The sequence below is a fragment of the Manacus candei genome, unplaced genomic scaffold (genome assembly GCF_025592945.1).
Source record: "Manacus candei isolate 608988 ecotype Guabito, Panama unplaced genomic scaffold, ASM2559294v1 h1tg000011l, whole genome shotgun sequence".
Classification (NCBI taxonomy): domain Eukaryota; kingdom Metazoa; phylum Chordata; class Aves; order Passeriformes; family Pipridae; genus Manacus; species Manacus candei.
Window position 1 is genome coordinate 15,063,953 of NW_026138059.1, and position 26,561 is coordinate 15,090,513.

The 26,561-nt window shown below is 38.9% G+C and overlaps 1 protein-coding gene across 12 annotated transcripts in view; it reads right to left on the bottom strand.

Moving 5' to 3' along the window:
• Positions 1–26,561, bottom strand: part of DST (dystonin) — a 307,129-nt gene that overhangs the window by 212,312 nt on the left and 68,256 nt on the right. The window contains exon 1 of one of the 12 annotated variants that reach the window (XM_051777806.1): positions 2,478–2,573. The exons of the other annotated variants lie outside the window; for them this stretch is intronic. Coding sequence (XP_051633766.1) covers positions 2,478–2,544 — 67 coding nt within the window. The 5' untranslated portion in view covers positions 2,545–2,573. Of the gene's footprint in view, positions 1–2,477; positions 2,574–26,561 lie in introns of those variants that run through there. 12 annotated transcript variants of the gene reach the window in all.

Genomic DNA, 26,561 nt, shown 5'->3' on the forward strand with positions numbered 1-26,561 from the left:
AGCTGCAGTTGAGTTCCTTCAGGATAATGGTTCCACAGGTACAACATCAGGACTACTAATAAAAATATAACTTCCTAGGAGAAGTCAACTGCCACTCAAATTGTACTTAAAAAGTCATGGCAAATTTTTAAGAGCTATAAATACTACTCATAGCCTCTACAATCAATTACTTACTAAAGTACTAGGCAATGGAAAATCTCTTACCACATGAAAGCTAACTTTTTTAATCACCATGCTTTTCAACTGGAATATCCCTTGTTCCAACACACAGGGATGAGTTACAGCTTCAGTCAGAGAAAGTACCCTCCTTTAATTCTCTTTAAAATCAACAGGGATGTCCACTAACCCAGATATGGGACCCAGCCACTTTGAGCAGTTTGCTCCCTGGCACGGCAGTTAGCAGCAATGATTGCCCACAAAACAGTGTGGAGATATAACAGAAGTAACAGACTCAGGGTAAGAAAGCATCCTACTTATAGATAGGAAGCATATACGTGAATTCTACTCAGAGGAAAACTAACCACCACAAGATTTATCTCCAGCAACCTATGTAGGGTCACGAGCCAGTACAACTGCTACAGAGCCCGTTCACAGTCCTGGAGCTACCCAGAGCAGGAGTCACGGGGCATTAGGACCAGGACCATCTGTGCAAGCCTAAAATAGCAAGATTCCTTCTGACCCCGTACAACACAACTGCAGCTGTTTCATTGACTCAGGTTATTTGCAGTGTGGCTGAGAATGAGCAGTGAGCTCAGGTAGCAAAACAGGACCCCTCTGCACCTATTGCCATCACTAGAAGACTGATTCAGATCTTGTATTTTACATTTTAAAATACTGTTTTCAGGTTAGTCAAAGAGAACAATAAATAAAAATAAATTGACTGAAAGTCTTTCAAGTACTTTCAAGTTTCTGGTGTGATACTGAGGTCTTTCAAAACAGCATGACATCATACAAGAGTACATGTTGGGTCAAACTGAGCACTGCATGCTGTTCTTAACACTAGTGAGAAATTACTTTTGGGGAATAAATGCAAAAACAAGACAAGTAAAAGCCTGTGAAGCCTTTGTATAGTCCTCTCTTACGTGACTCACAGACTTTCTACATGCTCATACATATCTTTGTATTTAAGAGCCATAGATGCATTTTTTCCTGTTATTTTTTCCAATTCTTTTTTAACACACCTATCACTTTGATAGCCACAGCTTACTGTGACAATGAGATCTTCAGGTAGTATATGTAGTTGTATATTTGGCTCTGTACAGAATAGTTGATGATTCCTAAACCCCTTTTCCACACCACTCAAGGTCTTCAAAGCTACTGGCATATGATTTTTCCCCACTTCACAGCTTTACACTCTCTTATTGTACTTGAAGACTCAAAAAAGAGGAGAAATAGAAAAACTAAAGAGCAAAGCTGCACTACTGGGAAAAAAAAATTTGCAGATTAAGAGAACTTTTTGCTATATACACTTCCCTATAGCCTTCATCTAGCAAGACACCATTTCTGACATCAGTTATTTATCCTAATAAAGTGGAAGCTCTGATTTAGTAGATGTAGAGAACAGAAAATCTCAGAAATAAGAGAAATCTGGAAACACTTTCACTTTTAACTGTTCCATTATGGGCAGTTCTTGCAAAAGGAACACAAGGTTTCTCAGTTGCAAAATTTCACAATGTGTACAATGTGTCTTTTCTCCTCAGGTAACCTCATCTAGTTTTGACCACACAGAAGTTTACATTTTGGTAAATGTTACTGTGACAACAGTTAAAAAAAAAAAAAAAAAAGAGTTGAAAAAAATCCACTTGTATTTTGTTAAGATTATGGAGTCACTATTATTTTCAACACTATTTTCAATTAAAATGCCAACATTCATAAAACAAGTGATACTTACTACTCTTGTTCCTTTTATACATACATATGTATTACACAAACACTCACAGAAAAATTCTGTGACTGACAGACACAAATGTGCCATGAGGAGGAAAGCTGACACCTGTCATGTTACGAAAAACACCAGAATTAAAGGAAGGAAAGAAAGTCATCAAAACAGAATCACAGAATATTCTGAGTTAGAAAGGACCCACAGGATCATCGAGTTGAACCCTTAAGTGAACGGCTCATACAGGGGATTGAACCCATAACCTTGTCATAGTTAGCACCAAGTTTTAACCGATCTCAGTGTCACACCTCACTGTGATTTTTATCAAAAAACCAAATGCTTCCAGAAAGGTAAAAGCATACTAAGAGGAAAATACAGTGCAACAGTGTTCAGTGTGCTCCAGCTCAGAGCAGAACACACCAAATCAAACTCCCCAAATGAAGTAAAAACCAGGGAAATTACAAAAAAAATGAAACACTAATTAAGGAAAGAAACCCTCAGAAAAACCCTTGAGAGAAGCTTCCCCCCAGAGAGCTCTGCCCTGTCCCACAGGCACCCCTGCCGCCCTGCCAGCCCAGCTCCGGGCTGCATTACTGACCCATGCAGCACATGACTTCCACCAGCCTGGCACTCTCGTCCTTTTCATCTTCATCAGACTGTCTCATTGCCCCCTCCAAAAGTTCAGACCTTCTTCTCTTTTCAGGGAAAAGGAGAGCCAAGGAGTGACCAGGACTTCTAGCTGACACAAAGTAGCAACACCCCTTTTTAAAAAAAAACAGAAGCAAACAGCCCATGTGCTGTCAGAGCAAGCAAAACTGCAAGCCCTCTGGCTTTAACTCAAATAAGAAATAAATTAAGCATCTGCATTTGTTTGTTTTGAACTTTCAGGTGCATTAATACACATTTGAGTGCAAATGCTGAGCTTTTCAAACCAGGAAGTCTGTTTTTAATTCTACCAGCAGTGAACAGCAAGGAAAGAGCGTCACCATGAACGCAGCAGCAGAAGTGCTGTTTAAGCCAAGGTAATTTAAGAATGCAGGTAAAGCAGGAGCTGCAGAAAGAAAGGACATCTTCCTACATCATCTGTTATGTAGATCATCACAATAAACCCTCAGTAGTTAATTAATCAACTTAAGTTTGTCTGCTTTTACCTATTATTGCAGACATTAATGTGATATATCAGACAAACTCAAAGTCTCCTGTAGTTTATGTGCCTGGAAAGTGCCTCAACAAAATGTCTCCAGTCTTAATAAACTGACAACCTACTTCATGAACCTATACTACAATACAGAAGCATCTAAAGAGGCTCCAGATTAGAGTATTTGCACTTAAAAAACAGTTGCTGCAACTAAGGTCTCTTGCTCTGTGTTCTTGTCATTCCTCAATTCCAGGCACAAATTCAGGGGCCAGGTCCTTCTAATACCAATATGAATCTCTATCACCTACATGGTTCACAGTGTCTGGAGATCAGGACAGTTTCTCTGGAAGAGAAACAGAACTATACCAAAGGTGACACATGGCATTGATGCCTCTTCAGTGGTCTCCTAGGGAGAATCACAAACCCATTGAGTCTGGAAAAGATCTTTAAGATCATCAAGAGCAACAGTTAACAAACAACTAAATCATGTCCCTAAGTGCCACATCTTCATGTCTTTTAAATCCCTCTAAGGATGGTAACTCAATTATTTCCCTGGGCAGCCTGTTTCAATGTTTGACAACTGTTTGTGAAGAAATTCCTCCTATGTCCAACATGAACCTCCCTAGGCCATTTCCTCTTGATCTGTGACTTGTTACTTGGGAGAAGAGGCCAACACTCGCCTCGCTACAACCTCCTTTCACGTAGTTGTGGAGAGTAACAAGGTCTCCCCTTAGGCTCCTTTTCTCCAGGCTAAACAACCCCAGCTCCCTCAGCCGTTCCTCATCAGACTTGTGCTCCAGACCCTCCACCAGCTCCATTACCCTTCTCTGGACACACTCCAGAACCTCAATGTCTTTCTTGTAGTGCAGGGTCCAGAAACGGACACAGGATTCAAGGTGCAGCCTCACCAGTCCCAAGTCCAGAGGGACAAACACTTCCCCTGCCCTGCTGGCTGCGTTATTCCTGATACAAGCCAAGATACCGCTGGCCTTCTTGGCCACCTGGGCACACTGTTGGCTCATGCTCAGTCCCTGTGGATCAGCACACGCAGGTCCTTTTCCACCAGGCAGCTTTCCAGCCACTCTGCTCCCAGCCTGTAGTGTTGCATGGGGTTGCTGTGACTCATGTGCAGAAGCCACTGAGTGCTCCTCTCTACCTGAAGGCATACATGAAATCTTCTCGGAGCAATCACAGCAGATGCCACCAGCTTGCATGAGCAAGCTTGTCTCCACTTCTCTCCACACCAACATAAAAATATGCAAAATAAGCGCAGCAATACAAACTCCTCAGTTTCCAGATGAGCTGCAAATTTCTACGCTTCTTTCTCTGATATTTTCACCATTAGAATGAAGTCTGGAATTCCTACACCTAGTGACAGACTTACTAAAAAAAAAAAAATCTCCTCTTCTTCATCAGCTTCTAGTATTGCTGTTATGTTTGCTTCTCTGCTGATATTTGTTTGCCTGCATGAATGGCCAGATAGTTAACAGGTTTTTCTACTTTTGTCCAGGTATTTACAAAAGCCCTGAAAGGTATTTTTCCTATGTTTATATAAGAAAGCTCATATAATACTCATAAAACTCACTTATATTTACATTTGCATATAAATGCACTATTTTTCTGCACAAATTGTTGCTATAATACCTATTTATATTAAACTCAAAAAACTGTGTTAAAAGAACATTATTAGGGTTGCAAAGGGAAGCACTCAAAAGTAGAGTTATAACAAACTAAAACTGGCTGTGAAACCTTAATACAACCTTCTTAGTAATATACATTATATTTAATTACACGGTCATTTAGTATTTTTTAAAGAGATTACTGTCTACATCATAGAAGAAATGCTACTCATTTAAGGAACAGTTACTCAATGTGTTTCATGTTGTTATAGAATATGAAGCACCATACCGATTCACTCATCATTTTTCAAGCTCTGAAGACAAAATTCATTTCACAACAGGTTTTCCTCTGGTATTCCTAAAATTCCTGCTGTAAGCTAGACCCTGGTGCTGAAACATCACCTTCAAAAAATAGCCAATAATTAACGTATGAACTCTTGGGAAAACATTTGGTTTAGGACATTACTCAGAATCACAAACTACGTAAGAAGTAGGGGATAAATCCAATTCTCCAGTCTGTGCTGAAACAAATGATCTTGGAGGCTCCTGCTTGACCAAACTTGACCCTAACTTCTCACAGGCCTTCCATGTCTGTACTAAATATTCATTCTTGCTTGTTAATTAAGGACCAGGGGACATCCAACAAACCCACCACAATCTGAAACAGTCTCCAGGAAGGTAGCATCTCAGTTCAAACAAATCTAGTATGGAAAGTTAAAACTACATGTTTTTCCATATGGAAGGGTTAAATAATCTCAATGACAGGATCTTTCATACCACAAGTGGGTATTCTTAACTATCACTGGGTTTAAACTACTCCTACCTGTAGGCCTTGTATATCAATTCTTACTATATGAAACAATAAAAGCAGCCTTTCGTCTTGCATGCAGCAAGCTCCAACAGAAATTCCGTGACATCCAGAACAAGTGGTAGATTGATCTAGCTGAGAAAACACAATTATGCGCAGATAAAGGTGATCACAGAGAATTCTATGAGGCCTTGAAAACAGCATACGGACCTACATACCAGGTCCAAAGCCCTCTACTCAGCGCTGATGGTCAAACGCTTCTGACAGATAAAACCTCCATTCTGAATCAATGGTCTGAACACTTTCAGACTCTCTTCAGTACCAACCGTGTAGTCCAAGACTCAGCAATTCAGTCCATCACACAACAACTGGTGAAGCATGAATTGGATACTGCCCCCACTTTAGGAGAAACCCTTAAGGCCATATAGCAGGTGAAAATCGGCAAGGCAGCTGGGGTTGATGGAATTCCACCTGAAGTCTGGAAACACGGGGGCCTTGCACTCCATGCTAAATTTCACAAGTCTGTGGTGCGCTGTTGGGAACTAGGCAAACTACCATCTGACCTTCAAGATGCAGTCATCATCACTTTGTATAAGAAGAAAGGAGTTAAATCAGACTGTTCAAATTACCATGGTATTACTCTGCTCTCCATTGCTGGTAAAATCCTGAACAGACTAATACCTGCTATAGTAGAAGGAATTCTACCTGAAAGCCAATGTGGTTTCAGGGTCAACAGGAGAACCACAGACATGGTGTTTGTTCTCAGACAACTGCAAGAGAAGTGTAGGGAACAGAACAAAGGTCTCTATGTAACCTTTGTTGATCTCACCAAGGCTTTTGATACTGTGAGCAGAAAAGGTCTATGGCAGATTTTGGAACGTTTAGGTTGTCCTCCCAAGTTCCTTAAAATGATCATCTCACTCCATGAGGATCAGCACGGTCAAGTCAGATATGGTGACGCACTTTCTGAGCCCTTTCTAATTACCAATGGTGTGAAACAAGGCTGTGTTCTTGCACCAACCCTATTCACAATCTTTTTCAGCATGATGCTCCAAAGGGCCACTGCAGACCATGATGAGCAGGACAGTATCTACATTCGATATCGTACTGATGGAAGCCTTTTCAACCTAAGGCAACTGAAGGCCCACACCAAGACCTTAAACCATCTTGTCCAGGAGCTGCTTTATGCTGATGACGCCGCCCTTGTTGCCCACACAGAAGCAGCTCTGCAGTGTTTAACATCCCGCTTTGCAGACGCTGCTGAGCTCTTTGGGCTGGAAGTCAGCTTAAAAAAGACTGAAGGTCTCTATCAACCTGCACCTCAGGAAGTCTTCCATCATCCCCATATCACCATTGGCCAATCAGAGCTCAAATCAGTCCAGCAGTTTAATTACCTAGGTAGCCTCATCTCCTCAGATGGTAAGATTGACAGAGAGATAGACAACAGGTTAGCAAAGGCATATAATGCTTTTGGAAAACTCCATAAAAGAGTCTGGTAAAATAAACACTTGAAGAAAAGTACAAAGATCAGTGTTTACAAAGCCATAGTGCTGTCTGCTCTTTTATATGGTTCCAAATCATGGGTCATCTACCGCCACCACCTGCATCTCTTAGAACGCTTCCATCAACGTTGCCTCTGTACAATCCTTAACGTCCACTGGTCAGATTATGTGACCAATACATCTGTTCTAGAGCAAGCAGCAGTCACAAGTATTGAGGCCATGTTGCTGAGAACACAGCTGCACTGGGCAGGACACATCTCAATGATGAAGGACCACTGCCTCCCTAAGATCTTGCTCTGTGGTGAACTTGCCACTGGCTGCCACAAGAGAGGAGCCCCAAAGAGAAGATACAAGGACTCCCTGAAACAACGTCTCAGCCTCAGCCATATTGATCAACATAACTGGTCTACTCTGGCCTCAAATCAGGAGGCCTGGAGACACACCATCTATAATGCCGCAGGATCACTCTTGAGGAAAAAAGACAATGCACCTGGTAAGGTGCACAGTTTAAACACAGAAGATGAAAGATAGTATGGGCATGGAGCAAGGGAGAGATATGGTCCACATGTGAGAAGGAAGAATTATATACATATATATATATATAGTTAATGAGTCTAGATAGCAAAATCTGAATAAGAGATTTTCAGATCTTCAGACGAGATAATGATGGTGTTTCACCCTGTTGAAAGAACTGTCAAAAAGAACCCCAAGATGCAGCAGGACAGACAAGGATTACTCAAAGGAGTAATCCTATTTAAGAAAGGAGTAATACTATTTAAGAAACGCAAGATAAAATGAACACTGTTAGGCATTCATAAGTAAGGCACAAACTCCTGAAATGCATTGTCTAATTGAGGCTCACTTAAAAATTATGAAAGCCTAAACCCCTCTTTTAAAGTCTCATTTCATTCATGTTAAGTTCCTTCATCTCTCTTTCCTACTTTTTGCTTTTTTGCCATCGCTCCCTCCTTCATGATAAGCTTCAACTACAACTCATCTGACTCATGGATGTGAAGTTTTAACTACCACTGATGTGTTCCACACATATATAAGGAGGCATGAAAGATATACAAATATATCTGCAGATATACAAATGCATTTTCAGAGAAAAAGATAAGGCAGAAGGTGCTTCTTTCTCACTTTGCTATTCTCAAACATCTAAAATTTGGAACAGATGCAATGCCACAGAGGGTTAGTTATGCAAGAAGGATATCCATCAGCACCAGAAGAACCTAAGGGAAAGTGTTCACATCCAAAATATTTATTATTTATGTTTAAACCCTTGAAGAAAAACTTGCATTATGTGCTAGTGTTTCCATCACTGCTTGCAATCTTTTAATCACAACCTGCCCAAGGATGGGAAAAGCCCCACTAGATCCTTCTCCTACTTCTACCAAGGCATTCGCTACCAGATGCTCTCAGAGAAGGACACTGAAGTCAAACTGTGGGTACCCCAATGTGTCACACAATCAACTGCTATCCTCACAAACAGAAATCAACAATTGACATCATCTACCCTGTGTTTTTCCAGAAAATGTATCCCACTCAATTACTGCCCCTCTGATGAGGTCTGCACTGATATGGCAAGGTTCTTTCAAAAGAATGGCTCCTCTTCTGCATATTCCTATCAGGCAAATCATCGACTCTTAGAATGCTTCACTTTTATGTCTTGTCACATCATATATGTGCATAGTTATGGAAGCATTTCAAATTTACTACTATCCTGAGTTTTGCATTGTTAATTTAAATAGCAATGAAATATAAATTCAGTTTAGGTCTTCTAATTTTTCTGGCTGTTCCAGTTATTCTGTAAGAATTTAAGTCTCTCTCCAGTTTCACTTCCTCTGAAAACCAAACAGATTTCTTATGCACTGGAATGAAAGGTCACGTATACAGCTGGTCTGATGACAAAGATGAATCAGGATAAAATTTCTCCCTATTTATTCTAAAATCCGATGCCCCGTCATGCTCTATTTTTATTAACTCTGAACTATATGCACCAAAAGCTGAGGATGAACTAGAAATTATGTGGTTTTCCTGGAATTTCAGTCAAATAAGACCAAACTAAGACCTGACTGTGAATTTAACAGCTCAACTTTACTAAGTAAAACCCCTATCGGTTCCTATGTCATTAGAGTTCTGCCTTCATGAAATAAAAAACAATCAATGTTTAGAATCTCTGATATATTTTTCAAACAGAATATTTTTATTTCTCTTTCACAAAACAGTATTGCAAATTTTACTTGCCAAATCATTTCTGTGGGTATGCATTCAGCTGTAAAAATGCAAATGTTTTCAGAAAAAAAATCTTCTTTTAAAAAGTGAGCAATGTAATCTGTAGACTGAATGTGAACTAAATTTGGCAACAGACATAAATGCATCAAAGGCTGGCAAGTGCTCAATTTTATAGAAGTTGGGAAGAAAACACATTAAAAATGACAGACTGAAAATAAACTGGGAAACTTCAGCATTTTTTTGCATTACATTCGGTTGTTGCCCATCAAGTGGGCTTCCTAATGAAGATGTCTTGACAGCAACAGCTGCAAACAGAATCCAAAGATATCATCCTTTCATGGATTTACTTGATTTACTTCATGGTGTTTTATTTGATACATGTTTGTTCACCCAGCTCCAGTGAGCAGCTTCCCAGTCTTGCAAGGGAGGTAGTGAAACAAAACTGGAGATTAATTGATGGAGAGAAGACTTAAAATATAGAAGTTAAAATGTTGTGATCTGGGACAACACTTATTTTCGAAACTCTGCAATTCATCATAACTAAGTACCAGGATAATCTGTTTGATTAATATGTCTACCTATTAAAATCTGAAATTAATTGCTTTGGTATGTTAGCAGTATACTTCCAATGAAATTAAAAGACTTGGGAAATAAAGTCTTTAGTCACATGCAAACTTCTATTTGAGGCTTTGCAAAATACAAAGCAAAATACAGCGCTCTGTCTGAAAGATATCTTGCTGTAAAAGAAATTTTGACTCATGCCCACAACAATCTGTTAATTGATTAGATGGGGTTATCAAGTTCTCAAATATAGAGTCAAGAATAAAATCATACCATTAGCTGCACCGTTCGCTCCAGCTACTCACACAGCAGTTCATGTTTTGTTTCTTACACAAAAGGCCCAATTCCATAAGCAAACAAGTAAGCACAGTTTTCCTGAGTCTATGTAAGGTCCAGATCTAGCAGAACTCCATGAAGCAACCAGGAGAAGACTTCATTGGAGTCTGGGGATCTCAAACTACCCAGACATCTTAGGTACAACTTGCCTCCTGGCCTCATGGAAGACCTCGGGCTCCTGCTGACGGACTCTGGACATCCTTTAACAAGCTACTCTGGGTAACTGCAGTAAACCAGTTGTACCTGAGACCATGAATTCACACCCCAGGCCACAGAGAGATTTTTCAGCTTATGAACAGCTGCTGTGGTTAAACTCTTACCCATTTCCAAAGTAGCTGCTTTGTAAATATATCAGATCACACACGACAGCATGAATGTCAGATGTGTTTGACTAACATCAATATTCATAATCCAGACTCACATAACTGATATCAAAAGATATTTGCTGAAACAAATAGATAGAAGGCACAACAAATAATATTGTTCTATAGTTTGCTAAAAAACACAATAAGACTTTTTGATATTTTTGGAGGTCAGAGTTTAATCCTAATTACAGATGAAGGAGCAACCACAGAAGTTCTATTGACTCTGATAGAGCTATGACCACCTTCAAAATCAAGACCATATGCAGACAAAACCACATAAAAAAAATCAAAACTGTAAGAATGATTGGTTCACTATTTCAGGTTATGATATTCTGTAATGCACCACATCTCAACCCTACAAATGCAGGTGGACACGAAACCACAATAAGCAGTAAATAAATGCTTTGTTCTGAAAACATTCAAAAATTTGCTAATTGCACACCCATCTGGCTCAATAAGAAACTGCACTCAAAGTCTCACTTGGACCATTTTCTGCCACTACTTTCCATCTATGCTTAAAGCAGGATGAACAATTCAACTGTCCTATGCCTAAAACACTGCATTAAATCTCTGCAGGCTTGCCTGGCTTTACCATCCTATGCACAAGGTGGCATGTAAAACTTAAACTACTGGAACAAGAGCTATACTTCTGGTATGATTTGCAGCAACATAAATTAGGGATTTCCACAACAGTATGGAAGAAATATTGCTATATGTGTGCACATACATCAAAATCAAGAAGAATCCCAAAGGATGATTCATAGGACCCCAGGCAGCCAGCCCTTTGTAGCATTAGCCTAGTTAAGTAGCTACCTCACATCGGAAGAGAGGTGCGGAATAAGCTCAAAAAGCAATTCTCTAGTGTCTTCCAGTCCCAGTAACGAGTGTTCCAAAAGGTTTAGAACCACAGAATAAACAAGGTTCTCAGCCCCTGAAAGTTAATAGCTGAAGAATTAAACAAGAAATCAACAAGACATACATACAAGCAGACCACAGGAGGTACACAAGGATATAATATTTCACTTAGGAAGGAAAAAAAAACCAAATCAATATAGCCTTCAACTTCCTTATTTAGGCTTTTAAAAAACATCATTAACCAACTCAGATTAACTAAAGTCACATAAGAAAACATTCTTCTCTGCAGCACTACAGAGCTCCATGTCTACTTCTTTTGTGCCCAGAAAATCACTCCTGGGCAAGTACTGCACTAGCACAATACCCTGTGAACAAAACTCCCAAAGCTCAGTGACCTTCTAATGTATTTCCTTTTGTGCAGACCTCTCCCTGAAGCCCTATAGCAGGACAGAAATTTAACTGTTGCAAAGAACGCAACAAAGCAAAACTGCACAGATAGCAATGAGCAGTACTGAAAAACTATTATGAGAATTAAAGGTTTCCAATTTGATTCAATTTTCAGTATTATTTTACTTCTTCCTTTTATATGAAAGAGAACACCCATGTGCAAACATCAGCTCCAGCTATCAAGACACATAAAACATTCACATAGTCCAACAAAATATTCAGCAGACGTTACCTTGTCCTGCAAAGTGTATTGCAGCACCCCTTGACTTGTGGCTGGATCACCCCATTTTAGATTTTAAAAGTCTATTAAAAAAAAGCAAACCAAAGTTTGGGTGGTTGGTTGTTGGGTTTTTGAGTAATCAAGGAAGTTCTGATATAAATTAAAAAGAAATTATACACTGCTAGATGACAGCTTATATATTTTAAAATGTTGATACAAATTTTAGGAGAAATCCCACACTGGAAAGATATGCCTAACCAAACAGCAAAGGTTTATGAGACTAAAGCCTATTTCATCAATCCAGTGCAAACCCAGGTCACAGCAATAAGCATCACTGCACTAAGAAAACTGCAGTCATTTTCCCCAAGCCCCTGGAAGCCAGCAGAGATCTATGCTGACTTTGTGTACTACTGTCCTTTGATGAAGTCCTCCTGCTTTGCTTTTTATACTCTCCCTTGGAGAAAAAGCAGTGGGATACATTTGAAGAAATCCATGGAAAGGTCCTGAGAGAAGAAAAGAAGACCCAGAATAGCATTCCCTTTGCAAACAGTTCAGCTGGTCTTTCAGGTCCTGTGCTTCCTTGACTGTACTAACTTCAGACTGCCTCAGAGCATGAAGAACTGGAGGGAGAGCAGCAATGTTTCCATGTAACAAACACCACCTCTGAACAGCTATCTCCTCAGTACCACCTTAGACTCTGATACTTTAATGTAACATACGAAGCACATAAATATACTCACTAACAGAATCAAGAGAGCTTGAAAAGAGGGAATATGAGCAGAGACCTGTGCTGCTAGGTTTGGCTAAATCGGTAGGTCTTTCTCCCCCTCTGATCCTCACACACTGTGATACATTGATATTCAAGGAGATTAATTTGGTTTTCATGTGGTATCAAAATAACAGGAACATGAATCAGAATCACTAGGCATTAAAAAAAAATAAATCTCACCAGCTGATGTTTATGCCACAGACATACATGATGTTGCTCCTCATTCATCTCCACCAGCACACTCACCCATTGTTCTCCCTTCAGTTCCATGAACAACTAAAGATTCTCCTCCACCACAAAGAAATGTAAAAATAACTACTAGGGTGTTTTCTGTGTTGTAGGAGGACAAAGAAAACACACACGCTCTGAAATCACAGACTTGTAGAAATTTAATACCAACTCCCATAAAAAAAATAGTAAAATATTAAAATAAAAAAGTATCCCAGCCAATTTCATTATAAGACTTGGTCTAAAGAAAACAGTCGACTCTTAAAACAAGTCTACAATAATTTGGAAGTTTCATTGACTGCTTTTCTTGATTATCACACAAACCCAAAGTAAACACTTTCACTGAGTTGAACTGTTGTGAGTCCTAATCCACTTCATATAGACTTACCTGTTCTTAATGAAACAAACAACCCACCTATGCTAGTAAAAGAGGTAAACCACAATTTCATAATGTGGCTATGCTGGTGCAATTAAGTTAAGTGTAAGAGCTGTGAACTCAGGACAGAAAAAGAAATAATAGTGCTAATTTAGTCACACATAAATTACCCTGCAATAATTATCACTCTTTCTGAAAATTAATTTCCACATACAAACAGCTAATTAAAATGGCATATTTTATTAAATTAGTCCTTTCCTTCCCACATTCATGGCCACATGTACTGATTAAGAAAATACAGTAAGTACCATTTGAATCATCCATTATGATGATGCAAAATTTATCAAGTCCTGCAATAATACTAAAACTTATTGAACAAGGGCTCAGCGGAGCTTTGGGATGATATTAGGGCAGGTCTTCATTAAACTGACTAGAACCACCTAAATGCCCCTTCCCATCTAACTGCACCACCACAGCCAGCCTGTTAGGAATTCTACTCAGAGGTGCAGGCACCAAGGCAGCTATGAAGGAGCTGGGACACCTTTGCTCTTCTGATCCCCTGGAGTTTGGGACACCTAAATTCACAAGGTCCATGGACCTCTGAAGACTTTATATGATTACTAGCTCTCTGCTGTCCCACAGATAAGACAAGTGTCACCACAGATTGAGATTTTAAGGTTTCAAGGAGATGAAAAGGTCACTTCTGAGAACTCACTGCCATGTATAAAAAACAGCTGATAAGGAACACCACAAGAACTACAGAGAAAGGGAGTTTTGAAAATGGTACTCTCTGAAGAACAGGAAAATTTAAGGAATGAGAAATGATACGGCAGAGAGAGCTGTGAGTGGCACTGGAGATAAAGACAAGAAGCTGATATGTTAAATAGTGGAAGAAGAGGATTCCAGGACAGTAATATACAAAAGATAATGATTTCAGTGAACACACATGTTGAAATGACTTGTTCAGCTTGGCATCTGGAATAAAAGATGGATCCTGTGGCAGTCAGTACAGGACTCAGACCTCTCTGGAGATCAGCTTACGCTGCATGCACAGAAAGAAAGGCAAGGTTCCAGAAACACTCCTTAGTCTGACACTACAGAATAAAAGCTCAAGAGTCACATGTTTCAGCCTTAGCAACTGTAAGTGGTCTCAACTGTGATCAAAATAAAAGAAAAAAACAAGGTGGTTGAACTTGGTTCAACACAAGGTGGGGAAGTTTGTGGATCAATATAACAGGAAGATTTATTTTGGCTGTATTTCACCCAAGGGGATGGTAAGGCAAACAGGAAATACAAAAGATGAGGCAAACCATAACTGAATCATCTTCACTATAGCAACAGATAAAGTCACAAGGAGGCATAAAACCACCCAGAAATACTAAACAGGAGGTAAGACCACCAAGGGGCCAACACAGTCTCAAAGGAGTAAGGAAAATAAAGACAAGGAGAACTCCGTTCAAGGAAAAGTCACTGGAACAACCAAAGAGAGAGCAAAAAAAAGAAAAGCAAGGGAGGAAGGGGAGCACAGTTAGTTGTTTCAGTGTAGTCATGGAGGTCAAAGAAGGTGAAGAATTTAAAACAGCAAAGTGAATACACAGCTCTAAATGTGTCAAAACAGTCTCTGGAAATAAACAAAACAGTAATATGTAAAATCACAACTGAATGATGGATTTTGCACATTATTTAATATTTGCAGTATTTAATATTAGATCTTTCTCATAAGTCCAGAAATAAAACCAGTGGCATTCCCCAGAAACTGAGTAAAAATGTAGTCGCTGTTACAAAGTCTGTTGAAACAAACAAACAAACCAACCAAGCCTGCACATGCATCTCAGCCCCACTACTCAGTGACAAAACTCTTCATTTCAGAGAGTTCACAATTCTCTTTTCTCCAAGTTGTTCTTTGCAAAGCAGAAGTTACTAAAATAGCCACATTGCTGATGTATCTGAAAGAGAAAGGTGGGAAGGTTTGTAACCTGAGATAACCTACTTAACAGAAGAACTATACCTTAAAAAAGATATAAAGTACATTTAAATTGATGCAGAGCCTTACTGTTTTTATGAAAGATTCAGAGAGTTTTGAACCCAAGAGTATAAATCAAAAATTATTAGTAAAAATTACTAGCAAAATGTACACTTGCCTACTTAGAGATATCATTTTACATGTGGCCAAAATCCTATTGTCAATTTAAACTCTCTCCTTTTGTATGTGACCATATGAGTCTGTAAAAAGCAAGTGCCAGGCTGATATTCTGCACTCTGAAATTTACTAAGTGAATTCTGAATCTTGCTTGGAGCATTGCACCTTATGTCAATAAATGACATAATATATCTAAAGCCTTCTTCAAAATTACATTAATATCACTAGCTATAAATCATCCCCAACTCTGTAGGCACAGTACAAAATACATAGATTTTTTTCCTCCTAAGACTACTCCTTAATTCCTCTGCTCGGACAATCTTAAAAACTAAAACAATAGGAACACAATCCATCTGATCTAACCACAGAAGTCTACAGTATGAAGGCATCCAACTAAAGGAGTCAACAGGCTTTCTTCTTAAGCAATGAAGATAAACAATCTCTTTCAGGACTATCATTGCTCTGCTAATGACAAAAACAGACCTACACAGCTAACACATTAAAATATCTCCATCTGTTCCGAAGAACCCAACTTAAAACCCAAAGGATACTCCAACTATTGAACTGGAAGTGAGCCGAAAAGAAAAACCAAAACATTTAAATCACTTAAATTTACAAATGTTTCACTTTGCAATTTGTACAATTAACATTTTTAATCCATTCAACATGCTTTATTACTGTTAGTCTTAAATTATTAAGCCATTTGAACATTTTCAGTAAAAGGCAAAGTCAAAAATCAATACAATTCTGTTTCTAGACACAATGTGTACAGATATTACTTTTTTTTTTCAACAGCAAGGAAGCTTCAATTATTTGAAAGGCTTGTGCCCACAAGCTCGGTGCTAACAGAGTTTGAAGGGGTTTTCAGCACCCTTCAGATCTGGAGAACAAGAAGTACACAAATGATTTGTACATCTTGTCATACCTTTACATCATACTATGACAAATTCCACTATAAACTGTACTGATACACCAGCTACCCCAATTCTGCTTCCAAGATCATTGTACCAGAGAACCCCAAATGATCCATCTTCCAGATTTAGCTGCCTAGCCAGAAGCAGAAAGGTACTTGGATTTCATATGAATTATAATACCAAATGAGTGTGCTTGTATAACACCTCTCTTCAGGAAGTGACTGTACTCTTTTATAAGTTCCACCTCCCTTTGCTCTAAAATAATTAATTTTTAGTCCTTCATCCTCAAAGGCTTCAAAATAATCTGCAGCCAAATTTGCAGTTTCAGTCTTACTCACATGTTTTAAAAACCATAACATATAGTCCCACCTGAGCAAAACAAATAATTCACTAAAAACCCAACAGCCAGTTTCTGTTGTCACAGAACTAAAATAAAGCATATGCTGACTTTTGTGGTAGTTGATTTTCTTCAGTCCTGTAATCTGAATTTTTGTTATATTTCATTTAATCTGATGGAGAAGGATGGAAAACAGTACAGAAGAACACCAAGAATCACCATTTTCTCTTGGAACCCTTAAGTCTATAATAATGTACTTCAAGTTCAAAACCAAAAATTATAGGTAGACAAAAATCATGAAAAACACAACTAGAACACAAATATTTCAGAAAATTCTGAGTCCTGGGAAGAACTCTAAATCAGGCTATAGACTGATCTACACCTAGTCATCACTGTGAGGACTGCATTCTATGTTGCCTGGCTCTGTCTAAATCTTTAAAGATCTAAAACTCAGTTGGAGATTTGTGCTATAAGAGGAGATGAAATACAACCTTAAGAAGTCTCATGTACTCCAAGACAGGGAACACACAAGCCAACAGAGACGGGATGACAGCAAGGGGGACAGACTGAGTGACGTGCCACCTGCCTGTCCCAGGCAGAGGGATTGATTACCACCACTGGAGTTGCCAGACCAAAATTTGCCTCTCTGTCCAAGTTAGGTTATATTTTTAGTATTTGAAAATATTACTGTACTATTAATGGATTTCGTCCTAATAGCTTTTCATTATCATTGCAATATAGAATTAACAGTGCTTTTATACACAGGGATTTTACACCCTAAAAGCAGAAATCATATGCTAAATAAGAACAATCATGAACTTAGCTCATGACCTGAAGATCTTGCACCCTGACAGGCAACAGCTAAGCACCAAGTCAAGGAGGGTTCCTGGCATGCAAGGTTGTATGACAGAACTGATAAAAGGAAACCAGGTGACAGCAATGACCACAAAGGAGGAAAGGGGCTCTCAGAACAGCCCACAGCAGCAATAATGCAAAAGAAAACTGAACCATGTGTTCACCCACAGAGAAGATCTGCCTTCTCACTTACACTTGTTACTCAAATAGGAAAGAAACACATCCTTACAACAGATGGATGGACAAAGTTGCCAGAACCATGCTCCTGAAACTAAGAGCAAACCTCTGTGAAGGCTAACAGCACAAGGACTGGGTTGAGCAGGCCTGTTCTCTCATATGTGTCATTGCATATGTAATATAAGGCTTTGATTTGTCCTTAATACTATGGTGACATACAAGAAACACCACAGAGTTGAGTTTGTTAGGCCAAAATAGATGTCTTGCAGCTTGCAGGCAAGGCCATGACCAAACCAGCCAGAGGGAATATGGAAGGGCATAAAGGAGGTCAGGTTATGGCACCTGGTCACATAGGTTAACCACTGAGCAGGACACTCCCCAGCTGAACTGCTACATTACCCACACTACCTTACTAAAAACATAGTCACGTGCCACTTAAGAGTGTCTACATTTCTCCCAGTCCTTTAAAAGAAGCTCTTTTTTTCCTCCAAAAGCTAAGAGTCCAAAGCTTGGCTTGTAAACCACAAATAGTTACTGCCTGAGGTAAAAGGATCAAATGAATTACTGTCTGAAATTACTGTAACAAAATAAGATACAGTCTGCCTAGTCACAAGATGTTGACAAGATGTGAGGTACTTGATTTTACAGTACTACAGTAACAGTGCGATTACAACTTGGGATGGAGAGAAATTTATTTTCAATTGCATAGGATTTTGTTAATGCCACATTCTACACATCAGGATTGTTTTACAGTTGCTGCAGCAAATTCAACCTCACAAAAATTGTGTTCTTTCATGTAAGGTACAGGTAAAGAGTAACAGACCTGATTAAATGATCCCCTAGAAAATCAGCAATATTTTCTGCCAATAACAATGAAGAAGGTGTGAATTAACTTCACAAAAGTGCTCCATGAACCACACACAGACATGATCCAGCAAAGCCCCAACACAGAGAACTTGTGAAACTGTTCCCATACCAGAATGGGACTATATATTTCTTAGCCATAAATTGTTTATAGGAATATCAATTTCTGTGAGTCACAAAAGAATATTAGATCCAGAGTTGTACAGACTAGAAACCTGAAACAAGGAGTAATTCAGGCAGATGCTGCAGCAGTCCATGACTTAGAAACCAGTAAGCAGAACAAGATCTTTCAAGCAAAAGTCCAGGACATTTGTGCTACAAGAAATATTTTAAACACTGTATTTTATGACTAAAGAAGTAAAGACTACTGAATATTAACAATCAAAAGGTAAAGAAAACACAAAAGGTAAAAAGGTAAAAAAAAAAAAGCTGTGTAACAGACAGGCTTGGCACCACTGTCTTTGCAGAGGCAAACATTTTATAGACTAATTTCTTAATGAGGTTGTACCCCATCACAAAAAAAAAGCAAAATTACAATACTTATTAACATTACAAATCTTAAAGGCTGGATAGGAGACCAGTTTCCCAGGCAGATCAGTATTTTCTTGGACCAATTGCACAGTGCTGAGAACTGCCACCAAAATCTCTGAGGGATACATGACAGTGTTACAGATGGAGAAGAAGCTCATTCAGAAAACCATGATTTTGTAAAGCATTATTTAGAATAGTAGTCATAGCAGAAGTTCTGGCTTCTGCAAAAATATGATTATTTATGAAGGAACAAATGCCTTAAGATTGGCTCTGACAGTGTTCCTAAGGAGGTTAAAAAAAAAAAAAGTGAACCCAAGTCTGTCTTTAATTCTTTCCTTCAGGCCTTCACTGGACTGACTGAACCAAATCAGCAGGACTCTGGATGTGTTTACAAGCATAATTCTGTCCATGAGTTTCAAGGATACTTTTTTTTTTTTTTTAAATCACACAGCCTACAGCACAGACATTCCTCATTTTCTGAAACTCATAAGCACTGTAGATGTGATGGATCTTGACTCTCCAAATGCCACCCCAGAACAGCTGCACAAAGCCTATTGACTAATATGGGGCAAGAATGTCACTCTACATTGAACAGCTCCAGTTACAACACAATAGCAATTGTTAAAATATTCACTTCTAGGCAGCTTGCTGGGTTACAGGTTTCAATATTTATGGTAAATAAAGTGAAAGATTCGACTGTAGGGAAAAAAAATCAGAATCATTAAGCAAAAATAAATTCATGCTTGCAGTGTTAAAAATAACACAGATGAGTCATGGTTACCAATAGCAAATGGAAGCTCATGCCCTGTTCAAAGTGGCTAGCTTAGACATCTTCAGAAAGAAACATTATAAATATACAAACACACCCAGTTTCAAAATAAATCCCTTGAAAATAAAACAAAAATCTGAAACTTTAATTAGAAATCAAGTCATAATAAATGAAAAGCAGTAACATGTCCATTGGTATATATTTAGGAAACTGCCAGTACAATGGAGGACTAGTGGACGTATTAAATGTTCTCACAGGAAAATCTCTAACTTGCACTGAACACACCTAAGTAAGTAGACAGTTAAAAATAAGCACTTTAGTATGAAAGAGAGTAGCAACAAAGGCATGGAAGCTATTCATGTCACCTCCCTACAGGCAGCATGCCCTCTGCTCATGCCTGTAGGCATCAGATAAGCAGGTGCCAGGGTACTCTGATGGTTGCTCCCCATTATTTCACTGGGCCCTGTCTTTGCAATACAGCATGAGCTGTATTTCACTTTTTGGTCTTCACACAACTAAGTGAGGCAATAGAAAGTTAGAAGACAAAAGACAGGGAAAAGATAACATATTGTATTTCCTTGTTAGTACTATGGTAGTGATTGATTGCCTTCCATCCTGCAAAGTACTCAAAAATATAGGAATGGGCACCTACTGCAATTTTTTTTTTTAATCTTTAGGTCACATTTCTGCAAGAACTGTTTCAAACTAAAGCCCCTCCAGAGAAAAGTTTAAAGGAAGTAAGTGAAAATAATCTTACAGCTCCATCTGCACTTCTTGTACCACCCGGTCAATCAGCAATGATTACAGAAAGTAAAGCAAGATGAAGCAACACAGTGTCTACTCAAGAGTATATATATATATTTGTAAAAGTATATATTTATTTTATACATTAATAAAAATTAATATAAATTTAACATATGTACATATAATAAAAATAAAACTCCAGGTTGTTATGCAATGGGATCATTGAAGAGAAATGCAATTCCAGAATGAAATAGGAAATCCCCTTCTCCACAAATCTTTTTTCAAAGAACCTCTCCCTCCAATATTACTTTTAGCATAGGATTTTATCATTTTAGTAACTATGGTGCAAGGTCCATTAATAGAAAAAAAAAATTAAACTGGTTTGGGAAATAATCAAGACAGATAGCAGCAGTTCAGCCACACACTCAATCCTTATTCATTCAGAAGATTCCTGCAAGGCCCATGCTGCCTCAGAATCAGGTACAAGCCCTCTGAACTAGCTCCTAGCACAAGTCTTGATTTCCGTGATGTTACTGGGAGCTTCGTTGTAACTTTTTTAAGTTTGCAATTTCTGAAATGCTACTTTTTTTTTTCAGTGATACTCTGTCCTAGTTAGGACAGCTGAGATCAGTTCATCATGGTGGGTGTAACCCAAAACTGTATTCTATAGCCTTCCATGTCATTTCCCAGAAACTAGACTATTGTTGTCAATAGACTATTCGCACCCTCTGCCCATAGAGCCTGACTCCTCAGGCTATAAACTAGGTGTTAAGAGGCCTGTGAGATAGGAGGATGTTTCTGTCCTCACACCCTTTGTGGAACTCCCCGCCCTGAGGGGAGCACTGAACATTCCTGCCTGAACTGGAGGATATATAATCTTGGAGTTTTGGAACATTTTTCAACCCACTCGTGGGATCCAGAGGACGGCTGCATCTCATCGCTCTCAACCAGACTTAGACCACCACTGGACTGCGATCACCAGTTCTGGCCAGACTGCAGCAGCTCTCCCACCAGCAGGTTCTTCCCCTCTCCCTTTACTTTGGACTCAAACAGGGCCCAAGGAACACCACTTTGTTCAGGCCCCAGGGTACTGGGTTATACATTTGGGTTTTTGTGGGTTGAGACCAATTCTTTGTTTGTATTATTGTACTTACTGTATTATTTTAATAAATTGTTATTCTGACTTATAATCTCTCCTTTGAGTTGGGTTCATTCCCCCTGCTGGTTAACTTTTAAACCAGCACATACTCCCAATTCTCACACCTACAGAATAAATTGGAAAGAGGGAGTACCAGCTTCAGAAGCAGTCAAGAAATGAGATAAATTTAAAAAAATATTTTAAACTAATCTCACCTGAGTTGATGAACACCATCACCTTATGTTATTCCAGTTTAAACTGAACGTACAGACAAACTAGATAACAGTGGATTAAGATCAATGAAAATAAATCATTCTTCTGGGGCCAGCTTCTCCACATGAGGAATCCTGTAATTGGGCATATAGACAAGCCTTTTAAACCCTGCAGTTCAATTTTAATGACTGCTATTAACACTTAGTTTGTTTTAAAGACCCATTCATGTAGTCTGGTCCACATTTGGTCAGATCAAACTGTAAAGATTTGTTGACATTTTTATCTCATATTTGCAACTTTCATCCTACCAATTTCTATTCCAAGTCAGAGTGCTGATTCGTAATCATATAGTCTTTTAACTTAAAACTGAGGAAAAAATATTAAACTAGTCCAATACTAGGGTCTTCTCTCTCTACCAGTAGTCTGATGAAGCAAGTTATGACAATAAAAAGGCCTTTGCCTGCTATACAGAACAGCCATGAAAGTAGGATGACACATGCTGTCTGCAGTTCCAATGTATTTTTGGACAGAAAAACTGAGCGCAGATCAAGTTTTCCTGAGCTTGGCTTCCAGACAATATTCTTCAAAGCCCTTTCTCCACCTACTGCTGCAGCTCTTCTCATTCCTCTTCTGCAAGTGTCTGGCTTTCTGTGACTCTCCTTCCTTTCCCCCCCCCCCATCTCCTCCTTCTAAATGTCCTATTCCTGATCACCTGCTCCCCTCCACTGTACTGATATTTCCTCCTCCCTGTTTTTTGCCAGTTTGATGCCCTTGACCCTACACTATTTCATCATCCCCTCATTCTTGTTTTAAATCTCTCCATCCACTGCATTCCTCATCCAAAGAGGATGTGCCCCTTTTCCTCCATGTTACATGAAAGCCAGCAGAAAGAACAGATACAAGAGACAACTTCGCAGATATAATGTAATTGAGATGCTCAGCATGGAAACATCACAGCTCCACCTATAAAACATGGATTAACCACATGTCCTAGAGGTAAGTGTGAGACAGTCGTGCTTTGCTAAAGCCAACAGAGAAGCTCTTGAAAATGATGTCACATTTCATCCTAAATTTTACAGCCATGAAGTTGTAACTGTCTTAGAGCAATCCTTTTAATTATTTTTTAATTAGTTGCAGTACAAAGTTCTTTTATTCCTCATTTTAAAAGCCAATATTCTCCCATTTTCTAGAAATTGTTTAGGTGTTTACAGCATGTTAACTTCATCTCTTCATTTTAGTTCACTGCAGCAGAACATCATCTGGTTGCACACATGCTGTTATTAAAGATTATGGCAGCAGTGTTTACTACTAGTAAACAAATTGATTTGTTTATGTTTGTTCTTTGCCACAAAAGCTAAACTACTTTAACTCATGATCCCTCAATCTCTCCAAACTCAGCTCTTTTCTTTGCAAAACTGGATAATACCATTTTCTTTGCCTTTTTCAACAGCTTTTTTTCTGCAAGTGCACTTGTAAACAGAAATAACAGTCCTCTTGCACTTTTCTAACTATGAAAACAGGTTTCATTTAAGGGAAGGCTTCTGTCATTGCTCCCTCTAACTCTCACCGTCTGAGAATTAATTAGCACAGTGCCAATATATGGTGTCTGCAGCACAGCTCATCCAGCAACCTGTCAAGTCCCATCTCCAGTTCAAGGCAGAAGAGAGGAAAAGGCAACAGCCCTGCTTGGGCTCCAGGAGTGACAGGGTGAACAAACCACCCAAGACAGAGTGAAAGGTTAAAGTGACCTTGTCTCACTGCAGCTGTAAAGCAGATCACACCCTGAAGAAGAAATTAAAACAAATGGAAACATGTTCTGGTTGAAGTAGTCCAAGAAGGAGAAATTACTTCATCTTGGTGCCAGAAAGGGGCATTAAAAAGGACATGGACCATTTAAATGACCAAATCCATCTTGAGCAAAACCAGGAGGTAATCTAGGTGACTACTGCAGCATGTCTGCTTCTGTCTTTGGCTGTCCAATAATGCTGCAGTTGAATTGGCTGCCAAAGAAAAGAAATCTGGAGAAGTTCCTGTTGTTAGCTGTTTGGTTGGTTGGGGTTTTTTTCAACTTTTTTCCTGTCAGGGCATATCTGGAGCCAGCAACAACCTGGGTGCTGAGGGCATCAAGAGTTCCCCATGGAAGGGGCAGCAGGTCAGGGATCTGGAGACTGGCCCTGTTGTGCAATCCTGGGGCAGGAGCTGCCATGGGGCCTGGGCCATGGGCACATGGGGGAGTCCTAGGGCAGGTAGACCCTCAGGACTGGCAGTGTCCTTGGGGCCTGGAGGTTCATTAGGTCCTGGTTGGATGCACTCCAGTGAGCTGCCGGTGAAAAGCTCAACTATGCACAACTACCATTTCATCTAAACAGTTTTAGCATGTCATACAGTCTCTTGTAAGAGACATTTTGAAGTTACAAATAAACATGTAATGGCACTCCACATGCTGTGTATGTGAATTTGTGTATTAATGCAAGCTATTTATCTTCTGCAATGATTGCAGATAAACAGTGTAATAAACAGTATCTATCAACAGAGCTTTCAGATCTCAAAATACACAGAAACAGTAAGTTAGAGAGTTAGAATTTTACAAAGTATATACTTCTGTTTTCATTTAAGAAAGATACCTTGGTTCAAAAACTGGATATTCATAAGTATGATTTAAATCAATAGTCTGCCAAATCTTTCTAGTTCTCTTTTTATCCCATCAGTCCACACATTCCCAAGCACTTTGTTTCCTTCATGCAGAGGACAGATGTATCCTCCCCTCCCACCTACCGAAGTGGCACTGTAATACAAATATTTAAATAATAACAAATGGGTGTGCCTTGCATCCATGCAATTCCTTTGCCAAAGTTAAATCACCACTGAAACTGAGAGATTCGCATCACTATTCAACAGAAGTAAAAGAAAAAACAACAAACCAGGCCAAGAATGATGAAAATAAATGGACTATCACATTCCAGGCACAACTGAGTTTTGCCTCATGCTCTCCCATAAAAAAAATTAGGAAGATTCATACGTTTTTAAAACTATTTTCTTCTTTGATAAGGGCAGCTCCTGCATCAGCACAGGCTCTTACCCTCCATGTCACTGCATAAGGAACACACTAAGCAGTCAGCTGCGTTTTTCTTCTTCTGCAGCAGCTCCCAGCAATAATTTCACATGACACATACAACACATTCATCATGTAGACTAAGATGAAGCCATGCTGTTGTTATTACTTTTGAACTGTTCTTCTCTTACTTGTTTGTCACTAAATGGTTTGCCCATCACAAAGAAAAGATCTTTATGGGTCAACACCCTCGATGCATCACTTGAGGAATGGTCTGAAATACAGAGAAGACTTCAATGTGCAAATGCTTGTAAAACATTACAGATTTAAAAGCACAACAGAAATTTCTTCTGGGTGGCAGTTGTCAATTCAACCATCTGAGGTTTAACAATGAATGTTACTGCAGGGCAGATTTAGAGCTGACTTCAGTCACAGTCTATTGAGTCGCTCTTTAAAGAAAAACATATTAAGGAAAACACAGAATTCTGATCCCAAATGAAAAAACAAGGAAGTGTCACAAATCATATTCATGTGACAAATGCAACAGAAAGGTAAGATATTCATGACTCAATTTGTATTAGAGTTCATCAGTTTTACATTTAACCCCTTAAACTTCAGTGACATGAGAGTTTCCCAAACATGTTGCACCACTGTGAAGCATAAGCATTTATTTTATGACTACACTAAATACCAAACAATTCAAATAATCTCAGTTAATATTAATATGAGCAATTAAAACCTTGTATACTTCTATTTTCTTAAAAGTTTATAGTCCAAACAAGAGATCCTACAGTCAAACACTTCTGTTAACCTCTGTGAGATCAAGACAGATATTTTATTTATATAACAGATACTTTATTTATATAAATATAACGGTCTGGGAGCTGACTGTGATTCCAAAGAGGAAAGTACCACCGTCATTGTAACAACAGCTGTGCAGCCACAAAGATCAAACTATCCAGAGGCAAAATCTCACTCCCATGGCCATGGTATGACAAGCATCCTAAAACGCTTTGGCATTTTCAAAAGGACCACCAAACCCAAAGATACAGGCCTGATGACCTAGAGGGAGTACCCAAGAGGAGTAACATGAGAATCCAAATTCACAGCATCTGACTTCTGCAGAAACAAAGGTTTAGCTTCGGCTTTCAGTTATAGCCACTGAAAAACACAGTGACAAGCTGTGATGCTTCAGAACAAGAGTTATATATAAAGTGAAAAATAATAGCATCAGTTTTTAGTAGTGGCCTTTTGAAGCAGCTATGAGTGATGACTAAGACAATAAAAAGCAGTGACAAGTATAAACCCACCACAGACTTCAATACTATATTTAAATAATATTTTTATGTCAGTGTAATACTACAGATGAAAATTAAAATCTTTTGAGTTGACAGTTGTGGAGCAAGAGGAGTTGTATCTCCCCAGTAGTGAAAGAGATTGAAGTTAGAAACTTGAGTTTCAAGTCCTTCAGCTCCCACTTCTGTTGTAG